The 16,847-nt window shown below is 42.4% G+C and overlaps 1 protein-coding gene across 2 annotated transcripts; it reads right to left on the reverse strand.

Moving 5' to 3' along the window:
• Positions 1-569: 569 nt before the first annotated feature.
• On the reverse strand, positions 570-4,903 carry LOC147426240 (uncharacterized). 2 transcript variants are annotated; one of them, XM_086498817.1, is made up of 8 exons: positions 4,682-4,903; positions 4,378-4,470; positions 4,167-4,265; positions 4,033-4,074; positions 3,814-3,943; positions 3,626-3,727; positions 1,171-1,415; positions 570-843 (listed from the first exon to the last, which is right to left on the reverse strand). In XM_086498817.1, exons 1-7 carry the CDS (start codon positions 4,832-4,834, stop codon positions 1,183-1,185), a joined length of 852 nt encoding a protein of 283 aa, XP_086354943.1. In that variant the 5' UTR covers positions 4,835-4,903; the 3' UTR covers positions 570-843; positions 1,171-1,182. The 2 variants fall into 2 exon arrangements, with proteins under 2 accessions (XP_086354943.1, XP_086354942.1); XM_086498816.1 differs by lacking the exon at positions 570-843 and having other exon boundaries at positions 1,087-1,415; positions 4,682-4,902.
• Positions 4,904-16,847: the final 11,944 nt, after the last annotated feature.

Genomic DNA, 16,847 nt, shown 5'->3' on the forward strand with positions numbered 1-16,847 from the left:
ATTAATAGGGGCATAACCTAAGCATCATCTTATATAAATGTAGGCCACTCAATAGCTGACACTTCATTTCCTATTTATGTAAAAAACATTTGAGTCGTGAGAATTTTTCTCATCCTCTAGGATCTTATCTAGGTCATCCTAACTTTTCACCTTGTTTTTGAGAGCCAATAAATTGTCACCCCCTGTCTAAATTTAAAGTGGATACTGCCAACCGGCTACAACAATAGAGTCAAACATCCATGGTGCATGAGTTTTATGTTACCTTCATTCATGACCATATAAGGAAGGCATGGGTATATTTACCCATTGAGCACTATAAAATGTGAGCAAAGCAACTAGCTAAACCCACTCGTTGGGTTTGCCCATGTATCAAAGGCTCCAACTCATTCTCGTATTTATCCATTAGCCGATGGATGGACAACAGATATATACTACCTTCATTGATGGCCATAGGAGGAAAGTATGGGTGTATTTACGCATTAAGCGTAGGGTAATGTGAGGCAAAACGCACCTATTCAACTACCTAACCCCAACTCATTGGATACGCCCATATATCAAAGGCTGCAAATCAGCAATTCTTGTGTCCATCAATTAGCTGATGGATAAACAACCTGCACATGTTCACAATGAAAGACATCTTATCGACACACACACCAAACTTAAAAGGAATAGCACTCCACAGTTGACTAGGCCCCATTGCCTAGCATTGCTATCATCTCTAGCAACTCCTCAACATTGTCATTGCTCTATGCACCATCCTGAATTACATTGCATTCAACGTGGCTTCTTTAAAACACATAAAAGTTACCTCAGATGGGACTTCAAACTGTTGCATAGAAGCATCTGCATGAAGAAAAACCAATAGCACATAAGATAAATGCACACGCATACATACATTGTTAAGGTACAGGTGTGCTACATATCATGTATGTACCCAAACCATCCAACACAAATAGACATTCTTTTGAGGGGCACCTTTTGCATGTGCCCCGCAAGTGTGCATGGGATATTGAGAGAGAGAGAGAGAGAGAGAGAGAGAGAGAGGGGGGGGGGGGGGGGGGGGGGGGGAAACTCGGACGCAACTGGTCAAGAAATTTGACTTTTGACTGACAAGGATCTTAGTAAAAGAAAAAGTATGATTTGCTTGGCTAATTTCTTGCCAGTTCTTACTCTAGTTTTTCTTTAGGCAGCTACTTCTATCTGCAACAGACAATCCTCATGTGGAAGACCTTCACGTTTAGCTCCCCTAAACTCAATGGAATTATCTGTTACTTCCAATCGATGCTGCTCCTGTAGAACGCCTTCATTGGTAGCTTCCCTATATTCAGAAGCATTGTCAGTCCCTTCCAGATGACGATCCTTGCTAGTCTGCACGCTTCTCAAGAAATCTCTTAGAACTCCAATGGCTTCCTTATCTGCAAAACAAAAATGTCAGTAGAAAAGGTTAACATATCATTCTGCGAGAGTCCTTCTTAATGCCCTTCCATATTAACCAAAAGCAAGACCCAAAATACGAGGTTCCATTTCTCGTTATTAAAATCATATCCACGTAAACTATCTATTTTTTAAATCATTGCAACCGCTCTACAGGGAAGTTGACAATGCGGAAGCCATGAACCAAGGGGAGAGCCGAGAGAGAGAGAGAGAGAGAGAGAGAGAGAGACTTCTAAACCAACCAACCTTGGCAATGAATTAGTATATAATTTACAATGGGGGCTTTGTGCGCGCGAATTGCCCTACCCAAGATTCAAATGAATACAATAAATACCTAAAGCAAAAACAAATATTGGGATCACATGGGGCTACTCACTTGAGATGCTATAAACTTTAACACCCTCTCTGCAGCTCGTAGTGGACATGAATAGTGAGACCCAAGTCGATGACAAAGCTGCCATGGACACTCCAACAATGTTTAAATACACCTCAGATTTGCTACCTCCAACTTTTTACCTTAGAAGAATGTCGTCTTGAGCACCAATTGGATTGTTGCTCATAGAAAATTGGACTGTAGACCACACTACATCCAAGAATCCCCATTCGTAGAACGTGAAAACATCACGTCCAAACTTTCCTAGACAATGAGCTTTTAAAACACATCCTGTCCATAATCCAACCGACAACAATGGATTTGTGCACTCATCCATAGTTTTTTAGATAAGTCGCATTGGTTCCTTGCAAGATGCATTTTGCATTGAACTCCAACCCACGAATTCAAACATCGATAACTTAAAACTCCAAGACATGGAGTCCAAATTATTTGTCGGGAGCACTGTTTGCCCCTCCACTCAGAAGCCGCTCCCTGGTTGAAGCTAGCGGTAGCAACGGCCACTTGACTAGAAATCTAGCATCATGGCCACTGTTGTTGCCACCACGTGTGCCATGCAGATCTTCTCTTTTAAATCTTTATCACCGTTATCTTTGTCAAACTTGCCTTTGCCTTTGTTCTTTTGTGAATTCCTGCTTCTGCCTTTAGGTTTGCATTCCCAAGCCAAAAAGCGTCTTCACGCATTTATAACAGCTCTCATTGTGGGTATCGACGCAGCTAATTGAGCGCTGGTAATGCCATCATTGTAATTTGTCAAGCTTGCCTTTACCCCTGTCCTCTAGCGAGCTCGTGCATTTGCTTTTGGCTTCACAATCCCGAGCCAAACAAATTGACGCCTTCCTTCAGAACTTCATCCGTGCATAGACCACTAGCTGGGTGCCGATCAATGCTCCATCCATAACCGAGAGTTGGCTTTGGTTAAAAGCAATAGGGCCATTTTGATGTCAAGGCTAAGCAAGCAACACTAGTCTCCAACTGCCAAGCACACCATAAAAACCAAAGTTTCAAGCCGAAACGCACTTGGAAAGTGAGAGTCGACCTGTTCATGCGTTTCAAAACGCTCCCAATAAAAGGCCAAACGCTTGTCGCTAGTGAGGAATAAACATTGTCTGCAAGAGCTTTTAAGAAAAGGGCCGCCAACACCTTTCCTACAGGCCTCTCAAAAAGAAGCAGATTGAGGGCTCCAAAGCACAGGCAAATCAAGGGCGTCTCAAGAGGCTAGGCTCACATGGTTGCCAAACTAGCCAATGATACCTCTCAAAACACTATTAGAACTGAGCCAATCGAGTACATCTCAAAACGCCATCATTTGTGACCACTTGTTGGTTCACCGATGTTTTGCCAGTGCAGAAACACTGCCCCCCTTGCGACTTGTGTTTCAAAACGCCCATTGAGGGTCTCTTCTCGCCGATGAACGAGCTCTTCTACACTATGCGGTCTCCCAAGGTCAACGAGCCAATAGCTCTAATACCATTGTCAAAGTTGACAATGCAGAAGCGATGAACCAAGGGGAGAAGCACGAGAGAGAGAGAGAAAATTCTAAACCAACCAATCTTGGTAATGAATTAGTACATAATTTACAATGGGGGCTAGGTGTGCTTATATACTCACCTTCGCAAATTGCCCTACCCAAGATTTGACAAATAAGAAAAATAAATACCTAAAGCCAAACAAATATTGGGATCATATTGGGTTATTCACTTGAGATGCAACAAACTTTAACATTACACTGCAAGTGTAGATATATATATTATAACCATGTGATCTAGCAACCTAGGAAAACATCCATAATCTACACACCTAGCCTGGGAATAGTATGCTTAGCTCCATGTCGAACAATGATAGGTTCTTCAAACACCTGACGAAGCTCCTCGTTCTTTGGTTTTAGCCAATCTTTTGAACCTGTATACCATTTTATCAAAAAATAAAATTCCAAGAAACGCTGACAAGAATCAAAGTGGCGTTTTATTGTCAAACCTATAGCTCACCTATAAAATGCACAGAAGGGCACCTTATGATGTCCGAATAGCAATCTTCTTTTACTTTAATGTTTTTGAACATGGCCCCCGATATAACCAACACAAATCGAAGGGGCGGATGTTTTAATAGAGCCAAGCCCTGAGGTTGAAAGAGGACCACAAAAAGAAAAGAGTAAATGCCTGTATGAACCCCCAACCTAACATTAAAACAAGTGGAAGTAGGAAAACCTTTTGTTGTAGTCCCACTAGAGCTGCACAAAGCACAGCACCCTGCAACAGCCCCACGAAGTATGACAAGATAAATCTCGAAGCTAGCTCCTGCTATAGTTGAACATACGTTTAACATAAGCAGGAAACAACACCTGAGAGAAGCCAAGCAGGCCATCGAAAGGCCCGTGCTCAAACATATAGTTGGATATGTACCAAATGCATTCCTCCAATCCAGTAAATTCTGTAAAGATCTGAATGTAAACAGCGAGTAAGAATGACCTATCACTGCCATTTTGTGTGCACAACGAAGTATTTGCATCTGAGGCACTTGTGAGCTTTCTGTAAAGCATAGCAGAGCCTTACGATGTTGTACTGAAACCATTCGTAAAAAGGAGGTGGGAAGATGCCTTCAACATCAGATTTTCCCTTGCAAGGAAAAGGTGCATCCAGAAAAGTCTGAACAGGAATGAAGATAACAATCATCTAGTAAGTTTAAATGTAAAATCTAGCTACTGCATTCATGAGAAGTTATGAAAATCTACCATGGGTTCTGTGCGCTTGTGAGTGTGTATGTGTGTGGGTGTATGTGCGCATGCGTGCATGTGTGTGTGTGTGTGTGTGTGTGTTTTGGGGGGGGGGGGGGGGGGGGGGGGGGGGGTGGGGTTACCAAAACCAGGAGCTCGTCTAGCAAAGACTTGTCCCATTTGTTCAAGAGCTGCTGTTGCAGAAAGGCGGCGCTTGTGCGGAAGCCGTGGAGACAAAGCACGCGCAGAGGCTTCCTCGATGGAGCTCCATTGCGGGTCGCAGAAAAGAGCTCCATCGCGACCACAAGCGCTCAGGCGCTCCATCGCCGAATTGCTTTTGAGGACCTGTGCTCCTTCGCTGCATTGAATGCTTTTGAAGAACCGGTGCAGCAATAACATGAATATAAATTGTAGTATCGTACTATTAATTCCAAGCTACAGCATGAAAATTTTATTGTGTTTAATATGAAATTGTATTATCTATTATACATATATAATCACAAATGATTTGGATATTACGTAAAGCTCCACTTAATATTGCACATTGCACATGTACATTTTGAAGCAAAATAAAATGAGAAAGAAATAAAATAAAAGCAATAATACAATAAAATATTTTAGTGTTTTTGTATTTTTTTAAAAATAAATTTAAATAATAAAGATAAAAATAATAAAACACCTTAGTAAAATCTTTATGACAGCTTTTAAATCAAAGGACCCTTTATCAATACTTTAAATCATGGGATCAAACTCTTATGAATAAACTTTTTCATCAAAAGAATGAATGCAACTTTAAAAAATGGCATTTAAAAGACCATGATTTCTTTTCATTTACTTGGGAACACTTGTCACGCAAGCATAAATGAACGACCTTTAGCATGCCAAAAAGATGAAACAAACATTACAAAAATGCACTAGCAATATGCCAACGAGAGCTAGCTCAGTTGGTAGAGCAAGAGCCCCTTTTCTGAAAGGTCTTGGGTTCTAACCCCCTTGACAGTTCGTGTGACATGTAGTCCTTAGGGGCTGTTCCCCTAATCCAAATGATGGATTGGCCACCCTAACCCGGCTGAGTGACTCACCTTAAGAGTCGGATTGCCTCCACCTACGGGGGTTGGGTGTGTGTGTTGTAATTTCAAAGTTCTACTCTCTCAAAAAAAAAAAATTGCAATAGCAATGACTTTATTGTCAAATTTGGGGTATTAAATTCTCAAAAATGCCTTTATATCTCAAAATTAAGAAATTAACATTTCAAAATTGGGATATTTTCATCTCTTAAAAGTAGGAAGACATGTTGTGTGAACATGGGACTCGAGAGAAGAAAAGCGGTAAAGAGGGCAACCCGCAGCAAGTAAACGAGCAGGAAGGGGTCGTGGTAGCTGTCGAAGGCTGGCACGTGAAGAGCATGAGAGAAAAGGACCTACAGGGGTTGGGTGTGTGTGTTGTAATTTCAAAGATCTACTCTCTCAAAAAAAAAAATGCAATAGCAATGACTTTATTGTCAAATTTGGGGTATTAAATTCTCAAAAATGCCTTTATATCTCAAAATTGGGATATTTCATCTCTTAAAAGTAGGAAGACATGTTGTGTGAACATGGGACTCGAGAGAAGAAAAGCGGTGAAGAGGGTGACCCAGCAACAAGTAAACGAGGAGGAAGGGGTCGTGGTAGCTGTCGAAGGCTGGCACGTGAAGAGCATGAGAGAAAAGGGAAGGTAGTGATTCCAAAGCTCACAGAAAACCTAGTTTTAGTGTAATCCCACCTACAAATTTTGAGATTTATCTTTACATTTATATTTAAAAACAAAAAAATCTACAAAATTTAATGAATTTATGCAAAGTTTTCAAATTTAGTAATTTACCTCTAAAGTTTCTCATACATAGGTTTCATAAGTTTTTGGAAAAAAGTTAGCATAGGCCTAGTTTAAAAAGGCCAATAGATTGCACAAAAGAAAAACTACTTATTTCCTTCCCTTCACTTTCTCTCACCAACTTTGCCCTCACTCCCACTTGCTCACACTCAAATGAATTTCCAATGCACTTATCAACCTCACCATGCCAAAGTCAAACACTCTAGCCTCAAGAATTTTGTCGAGCAATGTGTTGTTGGACTTTATGTCCCTATGGATCGAGTATATGGAGCACCCACTCTTGAGGTGCACGACTGCTGAAGTATCCCTTAAATGTCTTATTATCTTTTGGCATGTCGGCACAAGGTGGGAGGGGTTTACCACATAGACCTAGATTATGTTAAAAACTTATTGAAGAAGCAATTCTCAGGTACCCAGCTGAAGGGATTGGGAAAGAGATAAAGTTGTTAGACACATCAATTTTGAAGCAGATAGGAGCAATTGGTAGCCTCCTTCAAGCTTGTTATAAGAGAGGTCCAGAAATCCCATGGTCCTAAGATGCATTAAACTCAATATAAGGACGGCACCCACCAACAAGTTGAGCCCTGGTCTCAACACCATCAGGGCAATGAGATAACTCATATCTTAGGGTATGTTTCCTTCGCATCTGTGAAAAGGCCTTCCCTTCACGTCTAGTGAACATAACTCAAAGCTTTCGCTCTAGATACAAACGCCAAAAAGCTATAGTAGATACAAAAGCCTACGAGAGAGAGAGAGAGAGAGAGAGAGAGAGAGAGAGAGAGAGATCTTTTAATATATTGTTAATATACGTGCTCGATTCTAAGAAAATCGTGGATAGGGAGAATCTGTTGAAGATGTTGGTTTTAAATTGAAGATTGGAGATTCTTTGTTAGCACTCACTTTTGCATGAGGAACTTAGAGACCGAGGTCTTAGGTCTACCATGGTAAGTGCCGACATGACTTTCCTAGCAGCTTGCAGGCGCTCTACCTTTGCACGACCGTCAAATAGGATGCTACTTTTTTTGTTATTAAAAGGAAGCACCTTTAGAACATCGATCTTCTCATGCCTAGCTGGTGTAGCGTGGCAACTCATAGTTATAATCTTGGAGGAAAGGAGTTTAGCCCTAGGAGCGATCGTCTCTTAGTAGAGTACAATGAGATAGATTTCCATGGCCAAAGGCAGTTGGTTAGACGCACACGTGTGGCCTAAGGCAACTGCAATAGGTGGAGGATGAGAGGAAATAGAAGGAGTTGGGCTTGGCCTTGTTTTTTCTTTTGAGCATGCAAAATAGCATGTCCAGCATCACGGGGGAGAGGGGGCAGTGGCTAGCCCAGATTTTGTAATATCCATCCAGCTAGCTACCCGTGATTGAACACTGCCTTGGCTTCGATTTTCGAGTGGAGGGTTGAGAGCAGATGGGATCTCAGAAGATGCTCGCTAACAGGGGTGAATGTAGCGACTAGGTGAAAAGAAAATATCTCTATGAGTATGAGCCAGTAATTATTAATTACTAGTAGTATGTTGTTCAGGGCCTATTACACAAAATCTACCAGGGTGCTTGGTTGGATAAAAAAGGGGACGATTGGACAGAGGGAAAGGAAGAGGGGGGGGGATAGAGAGACAAGTCTTGACTCTTGCAACGTGGTGAGCGAGGAGAGATGCATCAAGCAAAGTTGTAGCGACAGAGGGTGATTGTTTAGCATGCTGATGAGGGGTGGGCGTGAACGAAGGAAGGGGAGAGGGACTACCGTGTGCACAACTACATGAGATCAAGTCTGTGTGTGTGTGTGTGTTTTGTTTGCAGCCGGTGATCCGATGCTCTCTCTCTCTCTCTCTCTCTCTCTCTCTCTCTCTCTCTCTCTCTCATTTGTTTGCAGCCGGGCGGACTCAGGTCTTAGGTCGATTTATATATGCTCGTGATCAACCTACACTTCGAGGTTCCTGACATACTCGATGGCATCGTGCACAATCAAAGCTTTGTCAAGCTGCGGAGACAAGTAATCAACATGCATTTTAAGGAAGACCGAGATGAAAAGAGATACTAGTAGCCATGGTGGACAATAATAGATGTCTCCTGATCAGGACAAATTGGATGAGATGAGATGAGATACCTCTCTACCTACCGTGCTTATGTTTGGAACTAGGGCCCTTAAGTGGAGAAGCTTTTCATTGAGCTTCTGCCTTCTCAGCCTTTCCAAGACATGGTTCTTGGACATAGGGACAACAATATTATGAGCGCCACTGGATGAACTTCTCTCTACTTCGTCGTCGTCTTCTGACAAGCATTCAGACGAACGAAGAAGGTCAGGTGTTGATATCTTCTCATTTGGGAGGCGGTGGAGAACAGGTAAATTTTGTTGGAATATTCTGGTTCCGTCAATTCGCAAGCTGTTGCGCCATCGAAGGCTGCTGCAATGCCGCAGGTCCCATTAACATCGACCGCAACGATCGAAGCGACAAGAAAGCTGCATTCCACTGCACGAGTACCATGGGAGGGAGTATCATGCGATTGAAGCCCATGCTCATTAATATGATGCGATCCATAAAACATATAATAATGATCATGGCTAGCTTCTGTGTGCAAATTAGGAGACAACGCAATATCGATGATGAAACTCCACTTATCGACGAAGGACGTGATGTCAACCGTGGGTGCAAACTCTAGTTGGAATGCGAAAGAGGGTGTTGCAATTGGTGATCTGCAACAGGGGCCATGGGTTGGCCGGCCTCAGACATCACCATATCTAGGTGAATATTGAAGCAGAACCGACGACGTGCATCTGGCGGGGGTGTCTAATCTGCTCATGATACATATATTATGGGTGGAGATGAAGTGCTGAATATAAGTAGTCATGTGATGAGGGCATGCGTCGAAGAGGTTCGGAGTCATGTCACCTAATTGGCTTACAGCAACAGCAGGTCCACAGACAAGAGCAGCTTATGACGTATCGCTCTCAGATGGTCATCGCCATTTGCATGCAGGGCTAGTGCATATGATGGTGATAAGTTGAACAGGGGGTAGGAGGGTCTTTGTCCGATTGCGATAGGGGACGACAATGTGGTCTTCACCATTACAGCCTCGTATTGTACAGTAGAGCAATGACCTGAGCTCGCGAGGGCACTGGGTGTAGGCCTGTTAGAAGCAAATTGCATGCTGGCAGTTGAGGACTCCATGGCATCTCGCAGTGTGAAGCAACGTTTTGGGAGAGTGTGGCTTCTGTGCATCTCTGTTCACGGTTGTATAGCAAGGAAAGTGGAATGGGCAATCGATAACGCAGAGGCAAGGATGGCGAGGGAGGATGTTGCGTGAGCGGGGATGTTGTGCAACGTGATAGCGATGGGCTAGTAAGTCCGGTTTTCTTGAAATTGCTAGGATTACCTCAATTCATTGCTTTCCCAATGTAGATGCCAAGCCTTCAAACGAGCGTCACAACTCACATTGGATCCTTCAACAACCCACCACTAGCACTCATGACTCTTTCTTGGATGTTGCACCTCACTCACCAATCAAACATTTTCATTCTTTATTTTATTGTTTTAAATACATATGAGATTTTTTAGTTACAAAAAGGGAACACATCACTATGGCCTTAGACCTTTGGGCATGCGAAAAAGAACCCATGAATATGTGTGTGTGTGTGTGTGTGTGTGTGTCTATAGAATTTACTACTATAATGGAAGGTGAAGCTTCACTTTAACATTTTAAAACAATATAATTGAAGAAAAGTCAAGACATGTCAAATGTGAAATGAAAGGTGAAATAAAAAGATCCATTTACTATTTTATAACCAAAATAACATGTAAGGTAAGTCTCAATCATCAAGAAAAACATTGAAAGTATGCCTAACCCAACTCCCCTATAAAGCTTCTTTTAGAAAGCCAAAAATGCATACCAATAGACCTTCCCTTTGTTGGCTTTCTAAAAGAAACCTTAGTGTCGAGTTGGGTTAGGCATACTTTCATTATTTTCAGTGCCATGATGGAGACTTATCTTAAATGTTATTTCCATTTTAAAATATTAAATGAATATTAAATGTATTCATAGGAGTTTGATCCCATGATGTGAAGTATTTACAAAAGGTCCTTTGATTTAAGGGCTTCATACAGATTTATTTCACTAATTTGTTTTATAATGTTTTATGTTTATTAAAGTAATATTCCCACTCGTCAATTCAGAGATTTTTTTGGGAATTTGACCTTGTAGTTTATTGAAAGATTATTGAAAACACTGAAATTATTTATTTATTTAATTCTTTTATTTTGCTTCGTTCTCATTTTATTTTGTTTCAAAATGTTGATGTGCAATGTGCAACTTTCACATTATTTAAGTGGGGCCATTTGCCTATTTGTGATTATATATGTATAACAGATAAGTCATTTTTATATTAAAACAAAATAAAAATCCATGTGATTCTAGGCACGTATTTAAATTTACTCTCCCTCATCTCCCTTTAACTTAGCAGGCCTTCGTGTTATCTCACCTTGTTTGAATAGGCATTTTCTTTAGCAACATGGCATCAAGACAGTGGATGTTGCCATCGATTCTCTAGCTTTTTCATGTGTTGGGCTCCATCCTGATCGCTCATCACTGACGTATCAGCTACAACCATTAGGACTAAGTAGCACACAAAATTTAATGTGGTGTGGTGAGGGGATCCACGATTGCCAAGTCCACACACAAAAATCAGTGTAATCGTAGCCACAACCGTCACATCAAAACTAAACCTGGGTAGAAATTATACCCCCTAAAGTTGGGTAGAGCATGTTGAGTACCATAAAGAATCATAAAAATGAAGTCGCGGAGCGGAGCGTGGGTCGACTCTCTCTCTCTCACACACACACAGTGAGCTTACACAGTACAGTACGCAGAGATCTGTTAGAAGGGTTATCTCCCAATTCCTTAGTATTCACAAAGAATATGTTAGTATATACAAAGAGTTAGAGGTAAGTGAGTTAGGCGGGCGGGCGGCCATATCCGCATAAGAGGCCACTTGGGCTTTAATCCCAACAACCTCCCACTTAAAGTCCAATGTGGCACTTTAAGTAACTGTAAATCTATGAACATAAATGTACAAAGATTTACATGGCTGCCATCTATCCAATGCCCAATAACTCACGACAATGCACAAAGCCCTCTCCTGGAAGTCCCTTTGTGAGTAGATCAGCAGGATTGTCCTTGGTGTGGATCTTCAGCAGTTGTATCTGCTTGTCTTCAAGTACTTCCCTAATGAAGTGATACTTCACATCAATATGCTTAGTCTTCGAATGGAACACTGGATTCTTTGCCAATTGTATAGCACTTTGACTATCACAATATAACTCTGGCATATCTGCATTGATTCCCAAGTCTGCAACCAATCTACCAAGCCAAATAGCTTCTTTGCATGCCTCATTTGCTGCAACATACTCAGCTTCTGTAGTAGACTGCGTAACACAATCTTGTAATCGAGATCGCCATGATATGGCACCTCCAGCCAATGTAAAGACATGGCCTGATGTAGATCTCCTCTTATCCAAGTCTCCTGCATAATCTGAGTCAGTGTATCCTCTGACACTCAAATCCTGACTACCATAGCATATGCGCATACTCTTTGTATGTTTTAAGTATCTCATGATACCTTTCACTGCCTCCCAATGTTTCTTGCCGGGATTTGACATATATCTGCTAACCACTCCCACTGCAAATGCAATATCCGGACGTGTAGCAATCATTGCATACATCAAACTACCCACTGCAGATGCATATGGAATCTTATCCATTTCAGCCTTTTCTTCCTCAGACACAGGACAATCTTGTTTGCTAAGTTTCACATATGGTGGCAATGGAACACTCAATGCCTTTCCCTTCTCCATATTGAAACGTTGCAAAACCTTGTCAATATACTCTGTTTGAGATAACCAAATCAACTTCTTTGATCTGTCTCTCTCAATGCGCATACCAAGTATATGACTTGCCTCACCCATGTCTTTCATGTCAAACGATTTTGCCATCTTTGACTTCAAAGCTGAAATTTCTTCCAAGTGTTTGCCAGCAATCAACATGTCATCCACATACAAAATAAGGATCAGCCAACTGCCATCCTTAGCCTTCTTTGTATATAGACAGTGATCGAACTCACTACGTTTGTAGCCTTGAGAAAGCATAAACTGGTGGAACTTATGGTACCATGCCCTCGGTGATTGTTTTAAGCCATAAAGACTCTTTAACAACTGGCATACCAAATGTTCCATGCCTTTCTCAACAAACCCTTCTGGCTGCTACATGTAAATTTCCACATCTAAATCACCATGCAAGAACGCTGTCTTGACATCCATTTGGTGCAACACCAAATCCAATATAGCAACCAATGCAAGAAAGCATCTCAATGTAGTCATCTTGACCACTGGAGAGAAGACTTCATCAAAGTCAATGCCTTGTTCTTGCTTAAAGCCCTTGGCAACAAGCCTTGCTTTGTACTTTGGCTGACTATCATGAGCGGTGATCTTATACCTGTAAACCCATTTACAAGGTAGAGCCTTTTTGCCCTGTGGTAATTTAACCAACTTCCATGTCTGGTTTTTATGCAGAGCTGTCATCTCTGACTGCATGGCCAACTGCCATTTTTTCGAGTCAACCACTTGTAATGCTTCCTTGTAACAAGATGGTTCTCCGCAATCTGTGAGCATGACATAATTTAGAGATGGCACATAACGATCAGGTGGTTTGGAGACACGCTCAGAACGTCTCACCACAACTGATTCTGCCTCTCTAGCCACTATAGGCTGTTCCTGAGCCTGACCATGCTGTCTTGATGTGCTAGCACTAGGCCAATCTTCCCTGAAGACAACTCTTCTGATCTCCTCTGTCTTCTCTGGCTTAGCGTGAAACTTGGCTTCATTGAAATGCACATCATTGCTACGAATAAGCTTTCTGGACTCAGGATCCCAAAGCCGGTAACCCATCTCGCCCGATTCTCCGTAGCCAAGAAATATACACTTCTTGCTCTTTGGTTCTAACTTATTTCTGAACTCCTTAGGAATATGGCTATAAGCTTCACAACCAAAGACTCTGAGATGCTTATACGAAGGTGCCTTGCCTGTCCATAGCATCTCGGCCACTGCACTCTTATCCAGAACCCTACTAGGAGACCTGTTGATCAAATGGACTGCTGTAGCCACTGCTTCCGCCCAAAATCCATCAGGCAACTCAGCATTTGACAACATGCTTCTGACCTTCTCTTGTATGGTCCTATTCATACGTTCTGCAACCCCATTCTGTGAAGGATTATATGGTGCAGTAAGTTCCCGCTTAATCCCTTTTGCTTCACAAAAGTCTTGAAAAGCTTTGGAAACGTACTCTCCACCATTGTCAGTTCTCAAGCACTTCAGCTTCTGACCACTCTGATTCTCCACCAGCTGCAAGAATGTCTTAAAGACCTTGAGCACGCTTCAAGAAGTAAACCCATACTTTGCGAGAATAGTCATCTATGAATGTACAAAAGTACGCTGCTCCCCCTAGTGACAAACTAGGCATTGGTCCGCATAGGTCATTGTGTACAAGAGCTAACCGTTCGTCCCTACGATTCCTCTTTGATCTGTGCGGTTCCTGTGTTTGCTTACCATAAACACAATGCTCACAAAACTCGAAATCTTGAAATGAAAAGCCAGGCAAATAACCATAATGAGAAAGTATTTCCATTCCTCTTTTTGACATATGTCCCAACCTACGATGCCACAGTGACACACTTGGCTGCTCAATCACATTAATTACATGGTTTTTAACCTCTGAAACATGTAAAGTGTACAGAGTTCCTGACTTGCTGCCATGTGCTACAGTCATCGAACCTTTGGAGATCTTCCAAGCGCTGTTCCCAAAAACTGTCACATAACCCGCATCATCCAACTTCCCTGTACTAATCAAGCTCTTTCGGATTGCTGGAACATGTCTGACATTCTTGAGCCATAAAGAAGAGCCATTCTGAAACTTCAACTGCACATCTCCCACTCCAAGTATGTCACAAACCTGCTCATTGCCAAGTCTGACATAGTCTTTAGTAGCCACATATGATGTAAACCACTCTTTGTGCGGAGAAACATGTAAAGATGCCCCTGAGTCGATAATCCAATCACTCATAGCATGTCCATCCTCTGCAGTCAAGAAAACAGAATCAAGATTGCTTGTAAGGAAGATGTCACCAGCTGCTATACCAGAATCACTGTCTGAACCAGATCCTGTGACATTCACCTCTTCAATCTTCACTGAACTCTTCTTTTCATCTTGCTCAAAACTCTTTGTTTTGCCTTTTTCTTGTTTCCACTTCGTACAGTCTCGCTTCATGTGACCCTTCTTGCCACAATGGTAGCATTCTATGTCATCCTTTGACTTCGAATCACGAGACTTACTTTGGTTTTGTGCCTTCTTACCCTTCTTCTCTTTAAACTGTTGTCTCCCTCGAACGACCAAAGCGCTATTGCCTTTGCCTTTGTCAATGTTCTTCCTGTTCACTTCCTCTGTGAGCAAGCTGCCTTCTACATTGGCACTTGTAAGACCTTCTGGCGCGACAGAATTACTTAACGCTGTACGAAAAGTATCCCAACTGTCTGGCAAAGTGATTAAGAGAAACATAGCCTTCACTGAATCTGGAAAGACTATCTCCTGTGCTGTTAACTGGCTGAAAATTGAGTGAAATTCATTCAGATGATTTGACATGGCTGTCCCTTCCTTCATCTTCAAATCCACCAATTTCTTGAGCCAGTAAATCTGAGAAGCAGCACTTTGTTTCTCGTACATATCACATAGCTTTTGCCATACGCCATACGCTGTAGTCTCTTCTGCTACGTTGAAGTAAACATTTTCTGCCAGTGTCAGCATGATTGTGGAACAAGCTAACTCGTCAAGCTCTTCCCACTCATCTTCAGCCATAAATTCTGGTCTCTCCCCTTTGAGCTTCAGTGGCTTCACTTGTTTTTTCTGCACCAAAACCTGCCAAATCTGCTTCTTCCAGAATGGAAAGTTTGTGCCATCCAGCTTCTTTATGTTGTAAAGAGTCTCACTGTGAGAAGATGCCATATCTGCCAAACTGTTTACTCCTGAGAAAAATCCGGCAGAGTTTCCCCTGTAAACTGGCCTCTGTACACAGTAAACAAGCTGTAATCAACAAGCTGAACACCTCTCCTCAGGAACTGTCAGTATTTTGAAAATTTTTGACAGAGTCTCCCCTGTAAACTGAGCTCTGGGAACCAAAAGATAGCTCAAAAAACAATCATAAATAGCTGACCAGTGACAAATCCTGTAAGCATACACTGTCTCCTCTCTGGGCGATGACAGAACCTGTATCTGTCTCAAGACTGAACTCTGAACAATGCCTCAACGGCCTGACGCATAAGATGCAATCCAGTGTCTACACAAAGTCATACATCCTAAGGGATAAAAGTCGCCGAAGAGGATGCGTGTAGAGGGGAACTCCAGCAACCTAATCCACCTCACACTGGGTAACCCAGCCCCCAGTGCTTGGCTTCAAAAAACCTCACACACGACCCTCTCAGATGGCTCAGCAAACTGCCCAGAACTAGCATACATCCTATAATAGACCAATCACTGTCCTATGACCGCTGCGGCGGTCTGTCTGCTAGCGTGACTCACAACTAGCAGACCCACAATCACAGTACATCAATCTGCAATACATGCCAGTGGTGTCAAGCCGTCGTATGGCCACACCTCCCCTGGAACCTGGCAAGCACAAGAAGTAACAATGCAGACTGCAATATATATATCTGATGATATATATGTGTACCTGGTCTATAGATGATGCTCTGAAGACGAATAAGTGATGTATGTCGATGTCGATATTGATGTCGACCACCTCCTGCTTGCCAATCTACACAAGACGGATTTCTTTGCGGCTGAAATCTATCTTCTGCTGTAGTGCTCAGAACGAAATTCTGAGGGCATAAACGGCTTCGAAAGGGGGGTAAAACCCCAGGTCGCCTGATGGAAAAGCTCCCGGAACGCCGAGTGTGAATTTTCGAACTCCGGATCCAGAATCTGCCGAAAAAGTGCGCGCGCGCGCGATTGCGCAAATCCGCACTGAACCAAGGCTCTGATACCAATTGAAGTCGCGGAGCGGAGCGTGGGTCGACTCTCTCTCTCTCACACACACACAGTGAGCTTACACAGTACAGTACGCAGAGATCTGTTAGAAGGGTTATCTCCCAATTCCTTAGTATTCACAAAGAATATGTTAGTATATACAAAGAGTTAGAGGTAAGTGAGTTAGGCGGGCGGGCGGCCATATCCGCATAAGAGGCCACTTGGGCTTTAATCCCAACAAAAAACACGTTGGGTTACATCATGTGAGCGAGGCTGAGGTGGTTAGCCCATGTGTCTTAAAGCTTGGGGGCATGAGGTTGTGGGCGCCTTGATTTTTGCGCTGCCCAAGTTTAGCGCACCTCAATTTTTG

Source organism: Adiantum capillus-veneris, chromosome 24 (genome assembly GCF_014529385.1).
Source record: "Adiantum capillus-veneris isolate H3 chromosome 24, ASM1452938v2, whole genome shotgun sequence".
Lineage (NCBI taxonomy): Eukaryota > Viridiplantae > Streptophyta > Polypodiopsida > Polypodiales > Pteridaceae > Adiantum > Adiantum capillus-veneris.

Bases quoted from the DNA above. Each gene is read 5' to 3' on its own strand.
- LOC147426240 (XM_086498817.1), bottom strand. From the start codon at position 4,834: ATGGAGCTCTTTTCTGCGACCCGCAATGGAGCTCCATCGAGGAAGCCT. The intron at 4,471-4,681 runs GTAACCCCACCC...ATTCCTGTTCAG, and splicing joins TAGACGAGCTCCTGGTTTTG to ACTTTTCTGGATGCACCTTT. The intron at 3,944-4,032 runs GTTTTCCTACTT...TTTCAACCTCAG, and splicing joins TAGTGGGACTACAACAAAAG to GGCTTGGCTCTATTAAAACA.